Source organism: Lissotriton vulgaris, chromosome 4_1 (assembly GCF_964263255.1).
Source record: "Lissotriton vulgaris chromosome 4_1, aLisVul1.2, whole genome shotgun sequence".
Taxonomy (NCBI): domain Eukaryota; kingdom Metazoa; phylum Chordata; class Amphibia; order Caudata; family Salamandridae; genus Lissotriton; species Lissotriton vulgaris.
Genome location: NC_141691.1, coordinates 1,123,287,801 through 1,123,303,487, shown reverse-complemented (window position 1 = coordinate 1,123,303,487; position 15,687 = coordinate 1,123,287,801). Strand labels below are relative to the sequence as shown.

General features: G+C 46.8%; 1 protein-coding gene across 7 annotated transcripts in view; it reads right to left on the bottom strand.

Annotated features, from left to right (window-relative positions):
* Positions 1 to 15,687, bottom strand: part of FHOD3 (formin homology 2 domain containing 3) — a 1,375,152-nt gene that overhangs the window by 13,388 nt on the left and 1,346,077 nt on the right. For all 7 annotated transcript variants that reach the window (XM_086965361.1, XM_086965359.1, XM_086965360.1 and 4 more), the window contains one exon: positions 1,750 to 1,911. In XM_086965361.1, the coding sequence (XP_086821487.1) occupies positions 1,750 to 1,911 (162 nt within the window). The remainder of the gene's footprint in view (positions 1 to 1,749; positions 1,912 to 15,687) is intronic.

The following is a 15,687-nucleotide window of genomic DNA, read 5'->3' as shown; positions in this document are numbered from 1 at the left end:
TCGTGAGGTTGCCTCGCATGCTTTACCTTTGCCTTGAAACAGAGAGTCCTTCCTGTGCACTTTGAGTGGCTGCTTACATTTACGGGCAGAGTGAGGGATACGGACTCATAAGGAGGGGAAGGGCAAGTAACAGCAAGTTAGCGCCAAGTAGCATGTAGAATATAATGCTAGTAACACTCATCCACCAAATCACAGCCATTACACACAGACAGACAAGCCAGCTATCCCATTCTGATTCATGTTCATAGTTGACACATTCACTTAACTTAGAATGAAGACAATCAGCAGTAATTAATACCACACATAAGCATTCTGATTGGCAAAACCAATCTTGGCATTCCATAGACAGTGCTAACTTCCATTAGGACTTAGGAAACATGCTTGTCATCTGGTTATTTTTCATAATTTAACTGCGTTTGAAAGTATGTGACAAGGGCTGTTGAATGGACTGGTGGGTGTGGTGGTTGAAGTTCATCATAATAAAAGGACAGTTACCTGAGGTTCACAAAAGGAGGGGCGAGTCTCTGGTAAGCATCAGTAAAAGAGAGGTTAATTGTCAATTTTTGTTAGATGGTAACAGAATAAGGCATGATAGTTTCTACTACGAATACACTCCTATGTCCTTGGCAATACTTTCTACCAGAAATAAAATGCTGCCTGGAGATTCATGAATCCTATATCACCACTTAAACCTCCATTACGAGCGAACTTAAAAAAAAGTCCTGGTGACCTTACAACCCCCATAGTTAATGTTAGTGCAAATATAGCAAATTCCATGGGGGGTTACCACAATATTACATGCTGGGTCCGAAGGGCTGCCTAAATATAGGGTATTACCATTAGAATCGTGAATACTGCTCCAATTCCGATTGAAATACCACATTTTTCCTGGAGTTTTACCTGGATATTTTGGGTATTTTCAGCAGCCAACTTGTCAGTATGAAAACACTTTACCCCTTGAATAATCTCAAACCTTGCAAACAGGGCTGGTGGCCCCATCATGATTAACTTGAAACTTGCAATTAGGCTCACAATTCCACCTGCCTTGAACCTAAGACATTTATGCATTTTCCTTCCTATGGCTTTCAGTTCTGCTGCCATATTTTAAATTACGTGATCTCATGAGAACAAATAGAATCACCCAACACAATTAAGAAATCTATTTCTTTGCCCAGAAAAACTGTAAGGAATTGGAATCAAGATATATGCATTAATTGTAGTGTAGTGGTTAAGAACATCCAGAATGACTTGCTAGACAGTGAAACAAAATGGATGGTGATGCAAGGAATATGCCATTGTTGAGGGTCAGGCAATTGCATGTGTTCTAGAGATGTCCCTTCAAAGCATAAAAAATGTGGTGATGAAGAGACGATAAAGGTAAGGCAAACTGATGGAAAACCTTTAGCAACAATTGAAATTCTACTTGATAGGGTAAAGATACTGCTTCACATTAGGTCCCACGTATCAAGTTGAGGAATTTCCATTAACAAATAATTATCAGATGTGCCAATCCAATTTTCTTAATTGGAGCAAATAACGAATACTGGTCGTAGAATTCAGCAGTGTGAAAAAAAACCTCAGGACTGGAAGAAAGAGGTCCTTCTGACATGAAGCAATAGGGCACCATTAGACAAAATTTGATGGATACCAAGGGATTTTAGATGGAAGGTTGTGTGTCATTCCCCACCACACCCACATGCAGAGGTGACAGTTTGGTATTCCTTAGGTGTTCTTTTTCATTATACTCACATGACTTCCTATTTGCTCGTGAGCGCTTCCTCTCTCTAGGCACAGCTCGCTGACTTGGCACTTGGGTGGCAGATTTCACAATGCGATCCATGATCTCATCCGCTGCATCATCAGTAGCATTGGGCGAGTCATCATTCCCAGTGTTCCATGAACCAATGCGGCCTGCAAGAAGCACCAAGAAAAACACGTGAGTACATCTTTAATATCGAATGCTCATGAGAACACTGCACTTTTAATATCAGACTTATGTACGTGCCACTTGAAGCCTAAGCGTGCTATATCATACGCCATTTTCTTCAATACACACCAAAATACATAGAAAAAACATAATTAGAGCACAACTTCTCATGCATAACACTGAAGTATTTCCTGTCTGTGCAACACCAGACACACATCCTCTTCTTTTTATTTACTTCTATAATGTGTTCCTAGTCTGCAAATATGCTTTGGTGCTTATCCAGGGCGATTAAGTTCTATATAACGATGCCCAAGACTCTTGACATATACATGAACACTTCTTGAATTTTCAATAAAAGCTTAGGGAAACCAAAAATTAAAATAAATAAATAAATATGTTATAGAAAGCAGTGTGGCATCTGTGGTGTGACTGTGCTCCACTCTCCATCCAGAGTAATGTGATAATTTAAAGTGCACCCTCTACTGATTAATTTATGCTACCTGCCCTGGTAGTTATACGTTAAAAAAATCAAATTAAGCCAATGGAAAATAAGACTTGTGAAATTTTAAGTACATACCACATTTATTTCAGCCAAAGCAGTTACACGCTGTTATGGACATTTTCAAAGCAGCATTCAAAGCTGCACAACAAGTGCTAACTTTTGAACAACATTGGCTTTGGTAAGTCACATATGCAATGGATTAAAATAAACTTGAATATATATCTACACTTTTTGAGGATGGCACATTGACTTTTCGAAACTTGCTGCTCAACTTCGAAATGAGTGGTAGACAACCTTTAAATAACAGCACAATAAATATAGCTAATTTATGTCCTTGTTTAATTGTTTTAGCAGCTATCAGGATTAGTGATAATTAAGCTTTCTCTTTGAGGCGAAGGAATGGATATGCAGTACAGTTTTTACCTTTTCTTTGGTTGCTAGACGTCCTAGTTGGTTAGTATCCGCTCTCTCAAATCACATTGAATATTCCATGTAAGAGCAGTAAAATATGTTTACTATCAGGTCTGGAGGGGGGATGGGTGTTTGGCTCAAGGAAAGCAAACCATGCTTAATTTGTTAAAAAACGTGCAGGGTTACCAAGTTATTCTTAGGAGCCTGTCACTAGTGCTGCCAAACGCAGGATTGCAAATGCTAAGACTGTATGGTGTTGAATCAACCTAATGGCTTTTTCTTCCACCACCATACACTTCCTATCTCTATCTCATCTCACTTTGTAGGTTCCTTGTCATCCCTCATTTGTCAATGTTGTTCTATCTTTTTATTCCTCCTCCTTCTTTCTAGTTATTCTGCCTTCTTCTTTCTTTTGTTCAAGGTCAACGACTGATAATGAAAAACAAGGCTCAGTCTCAAAAAAATGAACGTTGGTGACAACCACCTACAACCACTACCACAAATTAATACTGAATTTATGAGTGTAAATTTGCTACTAATAACTTTTCACACATAGGTTGAAATTTCCCTATGGCAGAGGAAAAATACCAATTGATATTCTTTTTTTTTATAAAGTGAAAGTTTTAGTATAAAATAAAAACACAATTTAATTTTAAGAAAATATATTTATTAACCTAGAACTAATACACTGCAAAGTTACAGTACATTAATACATATATATAATTATAATTATAATTATATGTAATTAAAGTATATTAATTTAATTAATTAATATTACTATTATCAACATTTTTTTTAAATCTACACTCACTCGCCTCTTAATATTTACTTAATATTGCATTTAACTGATAATTATGTGTTTTGTATTCATTTAAAATATTTTTTGAAAGTTTGCTTGAATTATTTTAAAAAAAATCGAAAACTTGATTTTTTATTTAATCTAACATTTCAACGTTAAATAACAGTTCTGTATATTCTATTTAAAATTGAAAGGTAATGTATTGGGAATTGTTTCCTAAGTGGTGTAAGTCCATGCCTCCATGTCTGCTTTTGCCTATGAGAGGGTGTTCCCGTACCTGTGAGAAGCCAGGAGTGGTTTCTCACCTTTAGGGCTGTAACTACTTCAGATTACTTCAGATTAGCTCTAGAATAACCTTGTGACTAGTAATGGGCTTACTCTTTTGCGGATGGGTTTTTGCAGTAGCATATCTCTACCTAAGCGCTCCCTCACTTTTGCCTGATCCCCTCCCATTTTGCAGAAGTTAGACCCCCACCCCACCCTCAATTCCCCTGGTTCCCCCTATATTTGCTTCATACTCGCGAACTTACATGTTTGGAAATCTCATTTTAGAAAGGATAAGAAAGGAGTGGCTGGTGAATTGAATTTTGTAGTAAGTGAGTAATTATACTGTAGCACTACTTTATATGAAAATGCAGTTTGAGAATTAGCCCTTTGTGTTGAAGCCACTTTGCTGTAAGTCTTTAGATTATACAATGCAAACATAATAGAGAGCAAAACCCCACATTCTCACTTGCCTGAGGACATTAATACTACCAGGGAATGTATTGTGAATATTTCCTAAAAACGATACAGTAATCCTTCAAAGTGCTATTCAAGAACTATTCCGTCTTATTTTTGCAATATAATTTTTTTTACCTTAATTATGAAACCGTACAGTTTTCCCTCAGACTTGACCAAGGTAAAGCATATTCAAATGTGCCTTTATTAAATCCTCAGTAGGAATCCCTTCCTCAGCTGTGGCATATTAGTGAAACTATAAAAGTCTGTATGAGGATGAAATGTACGTACGTTAGATTTCACTACGCGCAAAAATCTATACTAGGCACCTGGTCAAATATTTCTCTAAATAAAAAGTGCAAACTTACACAAAGAGACAATTTTTATGGTCTGTTATGAAAAGCCATGTAGATTGTAGAATACCACTTCACTTCCCCTTCTCAACAAATACTAGATCAGAATAATAGAAAAAGACAAAATCCTATTTATTTATCCACTAATCCAATGACGCACACTTCAGGTTAAGTAAGAAGCAAATAAAGTTGCCATATCTTACATTTCTCTAAATTCTGTGGGCTTTATTTGGATCAATTCCTCACTTTCTTTACAGTTGTCCAGAATTGTTAAGTTTGTGACAATAATATCCAAAGGAAGTATTCAAAACACAATATCCCTTTATTAAATGCTGTCTTCATACTTTGTGTAAAGGGTTTTTCAGTGAAAAAGGTACAATATTTATGAGGTTCTTGCACTATGTTTGAACAAGAGGGCTGCAGTTGGAATGATTTGTTTATTATCATAATGATTCATTTTTCATGTAACATTTGTTGAAAACTCAATAAAAAATGTTTTACCTGATGTAAATAATAATTGATATTTTTTATGAATTGTTAAATCTATTACGTTAATCTTGTGCTTAAACCTTTTCACACATAACCGACCCATATATTCGTTGTGTTAATAAAGCAGCTCCTAAAATTTCAAAACACATCATTTCCTGTGATTGTGACTGGTGCATATGTTGAACACCATGACCCTTAACCCTGCTCAGGGCCGGTCGCTCCACACACAGCGCGTCTCCCGAGGAGTGTGCCAGGCTCCCCCTGCTGCTGCCTCGAGTTTCTCCGCTGCCCGCAGCTGAGCTCTTGGTCTTTTTTTCTTGTGCCGGTTTCCGCCCCTGTGTTTTTGCGTCTCGCCTGTTAAGTATTGTATTTTGTTGCCGAGCATTGTATTCTGTTTGTATTTGACCCTGTCTCTGTGCCCACTGTACTGCCCGTTCTCTGTCCTGTGTCCTGCCCCCTCGCCCGTTTTTCGCGCTCTTCTCTCCCCCCCGCTCCTCGCTGCTGAGCCCGGTGGCCCGCCCCTTTTGCCTTCTGTAACCCCATTCGCCGCCCCGCTCCCGCCTCCCAGCTGCTCCTCCCTCCCACTTGGCAATTTATGGCGGAGTCCGCGCGTACGCGCCAATTGTGCACCAATGGCGCGCCAAAGGCAAGCCCGTCCGCGCCCAGCGCCAGGACCCCTGGTCCCCGACGATGCCAGCGCACCCGACAAACCTATGGCGTCGCCACCCTCCACGCTCTCAATGCTGGCAGGAACCCCGCCTGCTACCGAGCCACCCCAAAACGCACCCACGGACCCTTCACCTGCCAAACCTGCTGATTCACCTGCCTCCGGACCTGCACCGCACCCACCAAGCCAAGCACCAGCAACAACCACCTCAAGTGCATCCTGCTCAACACCCGCTCCGTCCGCAGGCACGCTGTGGAACTCTGGAACCTCCTCGACATAACCTCACTAGACGTCGCCTTCCTCACGGAAACCTGGATGAACGCCTCCTCAGCCCCGGACATCGCCATAGTCATCCCGGATGGCTACAAGATCACCCGAAGGGACCGCGTCAACCAAACCGGAGGAGGCATCGCCATCGTCCACAGGAACACCATCCGCATCACGACCAACTACGACGACACCCTCACCGCCGCGAGCACCTCCACTTCCAGATTCACTCCGACCCCAAGACCACCCTCAGAGGCACCCTCATCTACAGACCCCCGGGACCACGCACATAATTCAGCGAAGCAATCGCAGACTTCGTCAGCCCACACGCCCTCACCTCCAAAGACTAAATCCTCCTAGGGGACCTCAACTCCCACCTGGAGAACAATAAGGACTGCAACACCGCCGCCCTATTGGACAACCTCGCCAACCTCGGACTCAAGCAACTGGTGAACACCCCCACCCACTACGCCGGCCACACGCTTGACCCCGTCTTCTCCTCCAGCAAGCACATCTCCTTCAGCCACTCCACCGGACTACACTGCACAGACCACAGCTGCGTCCACTTCAACTTCAGGAAAACCACGACCCACCACCACCCGCAACAGGTTCCCCGCAGAAGCTGGAGCAAGATCACCGCCGACCAGCTCACCACCGCCCTCAGCCAGAACCCGCCCACCAACACGACGGACCCCAACGAAGCAGCCTACAACCTCACACAGTGGCTCACCGACTGCGCCGAGGAACTCGCAACACTGAAGAATCCCCCCAGCAGACCCGGCAGCAGGAAGGCCTCGTGGTTTACCACCGACCTCAAAAACTCCAAGAAAACCTGCTGCACCCTCGAGAAAGCCTGGCGCCGCGACCAGACAACAGAAAACATGACTGCCCTCAAGAACGCCACTCGCAAACACCACCAGCTGATCTGAAGCACCAAGAAGACAGCATTCAAAGAAAGACTGGACAACAACACCCACAACAGCAAGGAACTCTTCAACATCGTGAAAGAGCTCTCAAATCCCAGCGCCTGCAACACTGACATCACTCCCTCGCAGGACCTCTGCGACTCTCACGCCTCGTTCTTCCACCGCAAGATCGCTGACATTCACAACAGCTTCGACGCACAAACCATGCACCCAACCACCGAACCAGCGCCCCCAAACACCACCCTCTGCACCTGGTCCCCTGTCAGCCCCGAAGACACCACCCGCATGATGAACACCATCCACTCCGGCTCCCCCACCGATCCCTGCCCACACCACATCTTCAACAAAGCCGACTACACCATCGCACCCCAACTCCGGAAAATCATCAACAGCTCCTTTGCATCCGCCACCTTCCCGGAGAGCTGGAAACATGCCGAACTGAGCGCCCTCCTCCAGAAAGCCACCGCGGACCCCACGGACCTGAAGAACTTCCGCCCCATCTCGCTCCTCCCCTTCCCAGCCAAGTCATCGAGAAGACTGTCAACAGACAACTCTCCGCCTTCCTCAAGGCCAATGGATCCCTCGACCCCTCACAGTCCGGCTTCCGTGCAAACCACAGCACCGAGACCGCCCTCATCGCAGCCACCGACGACATTAGGCCCCTGCTCGACAACGGGGAAACGGCTGCCCTCATCCTCCTGGACCTCTCAGCAGCCTTCAACACTGTATGCCACCGCACCCTGATACAGCGCCTCAGCAACACCAGAATCCAAGGAGCGACGGACCCCAACAAAGCAGCCTACAACCTCACACAGTGGCTCACTGGCTGCGCCGACGAACTCGCAACACTGAAGAATCCCCCCAGCAGACCCGGCAGCAGGAAGGCCTCGTGGTTTACCACCGACCTCAAAAACTCCAGGAAAACCTGCTGCACCCTCGAGAAAGCCTGGCGCCGCGACCAGAAAACAGAAAACATGACGGTCCTCAAGAACGCCACCCACAAACACCACCAGCTGATCTGAAGCACCAAGAAGACAGCATTCAAAGAAAGACTGGACAACAACACCCACAACAGCAAGGAACTCTTCAACATCATGAAAGAGCTCTCAAATCCTAGCGTCTGCAACACTGACATCACTCCCTCGCAGGACCTCTGCGACTCTCTCGCGTCGTTCTTCCACCGCAAGATCGCTGACATTCACAACAGCTTCGACGCACAAACCACGCACCCAACCACCGAACCAGCGCCCCTAAACACCACCCTCTGCACCTGGACCCCTGTCAGCCCCGAAGACACCACCCGCATGATGAACACCATCCACTCCGGCTCCCCCACCGATCCCTGCCCACACCACATCTTCAACAAAGCCGACTACACCATCGCACCCCAACTCCGGAAAATCATCAACAGCTCCTTTGCATCCGCCACCTTCCTGGAGAGCTGGAAACATGCCGAACTGAGCGCCCTCCTCAAGAAACCCACCGCGGACCCCACGGACCTGAAGAACGTCCGCCCCATCTCGCTCCTCCCCTTCCCAGCCAAGTCATCGAGAAGACTGTCAACAGACAACTCTCCGCCTTCCTCAAGACCAACGGATCCCTCGACCCCTCACAGTTCGGCTTCCGTGCAAACCACAGCCCCGAGACCGCCCTCATCACAGCCACCGACGACATTAGGTCCCTGCTCGACAACGGGGAAACGGCTGCCCTCATCCTCCTGGACCTCTCAGCAGCCTTCGACACTGTATGCCACCGCACCCTGATACAGCGCCTCAGCAACACCAGAATCCAAGGAGCGGCCCTGGAGTGGATCATCTCGTTCCTCGCCGGAAGAACCCAGATAGTTTTCCTCCCCCCGTTCCGATCCACGGCCACCGAAGTCATCTGGGGCATCCCGCAAGGATCCTCACTCAGCCCCACCCTCTTCAACGTCTACATGAGCCCCCTCGCAGCCATCGCCCGCCAACACAACCTCAACATCATCTCCTACGCCGACGACACCCAACTGATTCTCTCCCTCACCAACGACCCCGCCACCGCCAAAGCCAACCTCCAGGAAGGAATGAAAGACATCGCGGAATGGATGAAGATCAGCCGTCTAAAACTGAACTCAGACAAGACAGAAGTCCTCATCCTAGGACCATCCCCTTCCGCCTGGGACGACTCCTGGTGGCCCCCTGCCCTGGGCAGCGCACCCAAACCAACAGACCACGCACGCAACCTGGGCGTCATCCTGGACTCCTCCCTCACAATGACCAAGCAAGTGAACGCAGTCTCATCATCCTGCTTCAACACCCTCCACATGCTCCGAAAGATCTTCCGGTGGATCCCCACCGAAACCAGGAAGACAGTCACCCAGGCCCTCGTCACCAACCGTCTGGACTACGGACTACGGAAACACCCTCTACGCTGGAACCACAGCCACACTCCAGAAAAGACTCCAGCGCATTCAGAACGCCTCAGCACGACTCATCCTGGACACCCCGCACCACAACCACATCTCTGCCCACCTGAAAGACCTGCACTGGCTCCCCGTCAACAAGAGGATCACGTTCAGACTCCTCACCCTCGCACACAAGGCGCTCCACGACATGGGCCCGAAGTACCTCAACAGCCGCCTCACTTTCTACACACCCACCCGCCAGCTCCGATCCGCCAGCCTCGCCCTCGCCTCCATCCCAAGAATTCAGAAATCCACCGTCGGAGGAAGATCCTTCTCCTACCTGGCAGCCAAGACATGGAACTCCCTCCCCACTCACCTACGGCTGACCCGGGATCACTTCTCCTTCAGGAAACAACTCAAGACCTGGCTGTTCGAGCAGTAGCGACCCCTCCCCCTCAGCGCATTGAGACCCTTCGGGTGAGTAGCGCGCTATACACATTTTGTGATTGATTGATTGATTGAACAACTATTTTTTTGTTTCCTGTTTTTTTCCTGTTATCTAGGCTTGCTATAGAGTAATAGAGTAAAAACAGTACAATTCTTAAACGTAGAACAGATAATTTAAGTTCATTGCTGAAAGCTTAATTTGAAGCTGTCAAAATTTAACTACTATTGTTCGTGGAACCGCTGAAATCATTTACACACACTTTTGGCCACTATGCAAGTATGTCCCCAGTGTTTCTTCTTATCGACTATGTCTATATCTATAAACATCACTTGAAAACTGATTATGTTTGGATTTATGTTATAAAGGTGTGCACATACTAATGCCCTTGTGTGTCCCACAGCGGTGCTTAGCTTCAGAGAAAGGATGCAATTGGGCAAGGGAGTTTACATACCCTGGGACTGTCTCTGAGGACCAGCAGTCACCCTGATAAAAGAAAGTTATATAGAGCCTTGCAGCAATGGGCTCACCATCTTCTTTTGAGTCAATGGGAAAGGATAGTGAACTGCTGAGATGCACCCATGTAGGATTGAAACTCCTCATCCAGCATGTTAGTATGCATGATATCCTGGTCTATAGTACCTTGATGCATGCCAATAACTACGTCAAAGAGGAGGAACCTGGCCCGGAGCCAACTGAAAGGGACAACGGGTCAGCCACTTCAATCACTGCTTTTCTTACACTTGTTTTGGTCGTCCTGCACTTAAACTATGTCTTTAGGTAACTGTAGTTTAAAACCAATTGCAACTTTCTGAACTGGAAGTACTGAAATTACAGACAAATGTCATCCGTACAAAAGATGAATAACGGACCCCTAGCAGACTGAATTCTCGGACGATCAGCGAATAAAGGACACGCTTACAGACCTACCATAACTCCGTGAGGGGAACGGCTGTCCTTGGGCTCCGCTCTGCCGCTCCGTGAGGGGAACGGCTTCCTCTGTAACACCAGCGCTGTGAGGGGAACGGCTTCTTCCACAACACCAGCGAGGTGAGGGAACGGCATCGCGGTTACGTGCTTTGCCGCCTACAACTCCCAGCAGCCTTCAGGGGAGCCACGTCAGTCCTGCGCCGGCTCCAGCCCTGAAAGCGTGCCCGCGCCCACGCATCGCGGGACGTGTGCGGGCAGGCCCCGGGCTAAGACCAGGCAAAGGGCGGGCCGTCAGGGGCCGAAGGAGGCCGCGCTGGGCCACCCCACTAAGCCCCCATGGAACTGACTGTTTGAGGTTGAGAACTTTTAGTTCTGTAACGGTAACGAATATATTGTTTATTTTATATTTTTTTTAACCAGTCAAAGCTGGGCCTGACAATGTTTTGTTTCTATTAGACGGACGGCTCTTCTCGTTGGGCCCTTGTCATATTATCTTTTATTGTTGTCCTTAAAGCGCCAAATTTAATTCGTTTTTAAACTGTAAATTGTGAAATATATATTCATTTTAACTATCTAGGTTGAGCACTATGGGTAAACCTAATCCCACAACTTCTCGTCCCTTGACTAGGCAAACAGCGGCAGCCAACCAACCATTGCCTACTTTAACCGCTATTGATAAAATGCTTCAAAAAACAATAGGGGTGGTGGCAACGGCTATTGAGAATACCGAAAGGCGACTCTCACTTACCCCTGCTTTGCCCCCCCCCATGTCTACGGGGGATTTCTCTACAGTCACAGTTAACCTTCCTGAATCCACGTCATTTTTTATGCCCTCTTTTTCTGAGCTTACATGTGCTCAGATATTGCCTGACGTGAATGTTTCTATAGAGGCGGCACCGCTCTCCCTCTCTCCGGTAGGCACAAAGACCAACAAACCCCGTGGCAGAAGTAAGAAGTCGAAACCCGCTAAAAAAACAGCCAAGAGAGTAGTATCCTCTGTTGAGGCTCACCCGTTCGACTCTGGTCGCCTTTTCCCAGTATAGGTCCTCCCGTCTGGACTACTCATTTACTGATTGATCTTCAGGCCCACATGGAACAGCTTATCAACTCTCATTTTAAGACCCTATCTAGTAGGATTGATAAACTAGTTTCATTGTTAAATAACAAAGGCCTAGGTGGAGCACAGCCAGCAACCACGAAGGGGAATCCTGCCATTAATAGGGCTCCGGGTACAACCAACTCGGCCACTAAAGGTCTAAACACAGCCGACACCATCTGCCTTGATAACCCTACACTTGATTTGGCTCCCCTAAACACGCAGAAACCTAGTGCTGCTCTGACTGGCCCTGGTTTAGCTAATCGATCTAATGTGCCTCCAGCCGCATCGGGTTCGACATCTAGCACCACATTCCTCACCCCACCAACTCAAGATAAACAGCGCCCAGAATCCGGGAGGTTACAAAAAAAACCCTCTTGGAAATCACACGATAACGGACTTTTAAAACCCCCTCCTTGTCCCCAGTTACCTCCTGAAGCATCCCCGTATGTGGTTGTGCTCACAGGACTACCCCACTGGCCAACGAACGAGGCAAAACATATCCCGAGCTAAAGAATAAAGTCATTTTCGGGCTAAATAGATACAGACCCTTGATGGGCCCCGGACAGGGGAAGATTGTATTTGCTCGACAATTTACTTGGCTAGGGACCAGATCCAAAGATATCTGTAGTGACTGTGTAGTTGTCAATTTTACGGATACTGGTGAGGTTAAATATATACTAGGTAATGGAGGGCCCCCTAACGTAGATTCAATTAATACTTGCCATCTGGGGTATTTTTACTCACATGCACTAGCACCGGGTAGGCCTACCGGACCCTATCTCCATCAGGGCGGTCAAGATCCAGTCTACAATACATATAGTGCCTTAAGTAATGAGGATTGACTACCGCTGTCCCCGGGCCTAGCCAGCTTTGCTTCTAACTCACCAAGGAGCAATGCTGAGGAGGGCTCGAGTGCTGAGGCAGGACCTACCAAGTTGGTCGCCATGTATAGGGTGGTTAGCTTTGGCCCAACAACTCCTTCATCACCCCAAAACTCTAGCCTCATACAAAGCGAAAGGGAGTTGGTCATACATTCACCCCTAATTAGTGGCCTCATAGATGGTGAAAGTGAGTTGGATCAGGTACACATAAAGTATTTCTACTCCTAAACTTGCCCCACCCTACTGAAGCTCCTCCAGTTCGACTGGTGACTCATAGAACACTAATTGGGTGTTGGAATGTTGCAGGGCTAGGGTCTAACTATATTCCCCAGAGTGGGGAGAGTTGATAGATAGTTACGATCTGTGCCTGCTCCAAGAGACTTTGCTTTTATCTGCCCCTGCTAGGAGGGGCTTTGCGACATTCCACTCGGGGCCGTGTATCTGGGTCGCTGTGCACCTGGGGTGCTTAATTAAGGTAATAGGCACCCATTGCCTGGACATCCTTTGCATTGTACTTAACTTTTTGGATGGTTTAACCCTGGCAGTGATTAATATATATTTACGTGCCTCATTTCACCAGCTGGGGTTGTCTATTTTAGCGGCCCTGGAGGTCCTCCTTTCTTCACTTCCCATCGTCGTACTACAAAATTATCAGCGCAGATTTTAATTGTCATTTTGAACCGTTCCTTGGGATCCCCTCTGTAACTTCATATGAGGATGACATTTGGCTTATTCTGGAATGTATTATGTACCTGGTAAAGCGTTTATCGCCTCTGGCTCTTATGATAAACAAGCTGGTCGTAACATACTCGCTTAGGGCATGTAATGGCAGACTCCTTCCAGATGTCCCGGGAACTAGTACCTTTAATAGACCGGGGAAAAGCACGATTATTGATTACATCCTGGTTAATGTAGAATTCTGGGCTCCTCTGAAAGCTTTCTCTATCATCACAAGGATCGATAGCGACCATAACCTTCTGTCACTAGAATTAACTAACACATTGGGTCACCGTAATGAACTGGGAGAAACAGAGACCATTACTAATCCAAACCTTGTTACAGTGGCGGGTGGTAGATGCGTTAGGTGGGCGAAGATTGTGCTAGCTCCTGAGAAGCTATCTAGGATATACAACCATGTCGCAAACTCACTAGTAGAGGTTTACGATCTCTTGAGCCCTAATTGCGATCGGCCCCGTCTTCAGGTGCTACAGCGCATCCATAATAAGCTCCTTCACACTTTGGCCGACTATTTTTATATTAAATGTTACCAAGAGGCCAAGGGTTAAAAAGCAGGACAAGTGGTTTAACAGAAGCTGCAGGGTGGCTAAAAATATCCTTATAAAAGAGGTCAAATCGGGGTCCCAGTCAAGTATTAGAAATGCTAGGCAAATATATAAAAAAATTATTATGGATGCTAGGTTGGAGTGGGAGGTAGCAAGTTGGGAAAGTATCAAAGTAGCCATGGACGATCGAGACTATAGGTCATTTTAGAATCTGGTCCGAGGAGAGGTGGCAGAGGGGTCGTCTGCTATTATTCCTAATCTTAGCGAGGAAGTTTGGCTAGCTCACTTCAAGCCCCTCTACTCACTCACTGACGTCGCACCTCTGGCTGATTTAGCTGCCCAAAAGAGCATACTGATCCTGGCTCCTTTGGAGAGCCATGGGGATGACTGCCCCCCTTGCACCCTCCTGGAAATCCAGGTGGCACTCAAAAGTCTGACCGCGGGGAAAGCACTGGGCCTTGACAGGATCCCTGGTGACCTCTATTTGAGCAAACAGAAGGTGTGGGCCCCTTATATCCGGGCATATTTCAATGCCATTCTCCGGGGTATGGAGTTCCCCCCCAACTTGGCTGGGTGCAGAAATTATACCCATCCATGAAAAGGCTTCCCCTCTCGACCCGGCCAACTACCACCCCATCAGTTTGATTGACGTCCTCCAGAAATTATTTGCCCGCTTCTTACTAGCAAGGTTGCAGAGTTGGATGGAAGATCATCACATCTTAACCTCCCTTCAAGCGGGCTTTCGTGCAAAGGTCTCCACCATTGACCAACTGTTTAGATTACAGTTGGTCTACTGGAAGACAGTTTCCCTGGGGACGGGGAGTTTATATCTGATTTTCGTGGATTTTATTAGAGATGGGTGCCCCGGCCTACCTGTGCCATCTATTTAAATGAATGTATCAAGGCACATATGCAAGTGTGAGATATGGAAGGAAGGGGGAGTTGTCGGCTCCGTTTCCGGTGGAAAAGGGAGTGAGGCAGGTGTGCGTTCTGGCCCCCACGCTCTTCTCGCTTTTCCTCAATGGGTTGATAGAACATTTACTCGGAGCAAAATACCTAGACTCTCCTAGTTTAGAAAGTTTGCAAGATACCCGCACTAATGTTCGCTGATGATACTCTTTTATTATCTAAATCGTCCACGGGCATTCAGTGTACATTAGAGGCATTCTGTTGCTTTTGTAAACTGAGGAACTTGGAGATTAACCTTTCTAAAACCAAGAACATGGTCTACAATACCAAACATTCAACTGCCCTCACCCTCATCTGGATGGATCAGTGTTGGACCGTGTGTCTACCTTTGATTAGTTGGGGGTCACAATCAACGACAGAATGGATTGGGAGTCTCACATGGCTAAGGCTAACCTGAAGCTGGCCCAATCATCTGGCGGCATCCTAAAGGTTTTCAACTAGTCAACATTAAAACTGTTGGGTCCTTCGATGGAAATCTATAAAGCCCAGGCGAGAGGGGAGGTGCTTTACAGTGCATACCTTTGGGCCACGTTGGCGCTGCACCGCTCTCACTCACTGAGAACAGTTTCATCAGGCGCCTCTTGAGACTTCCCTCGAGCACTCCCCTAACCCCCTTACGGCTGGATCTAGGCGTGG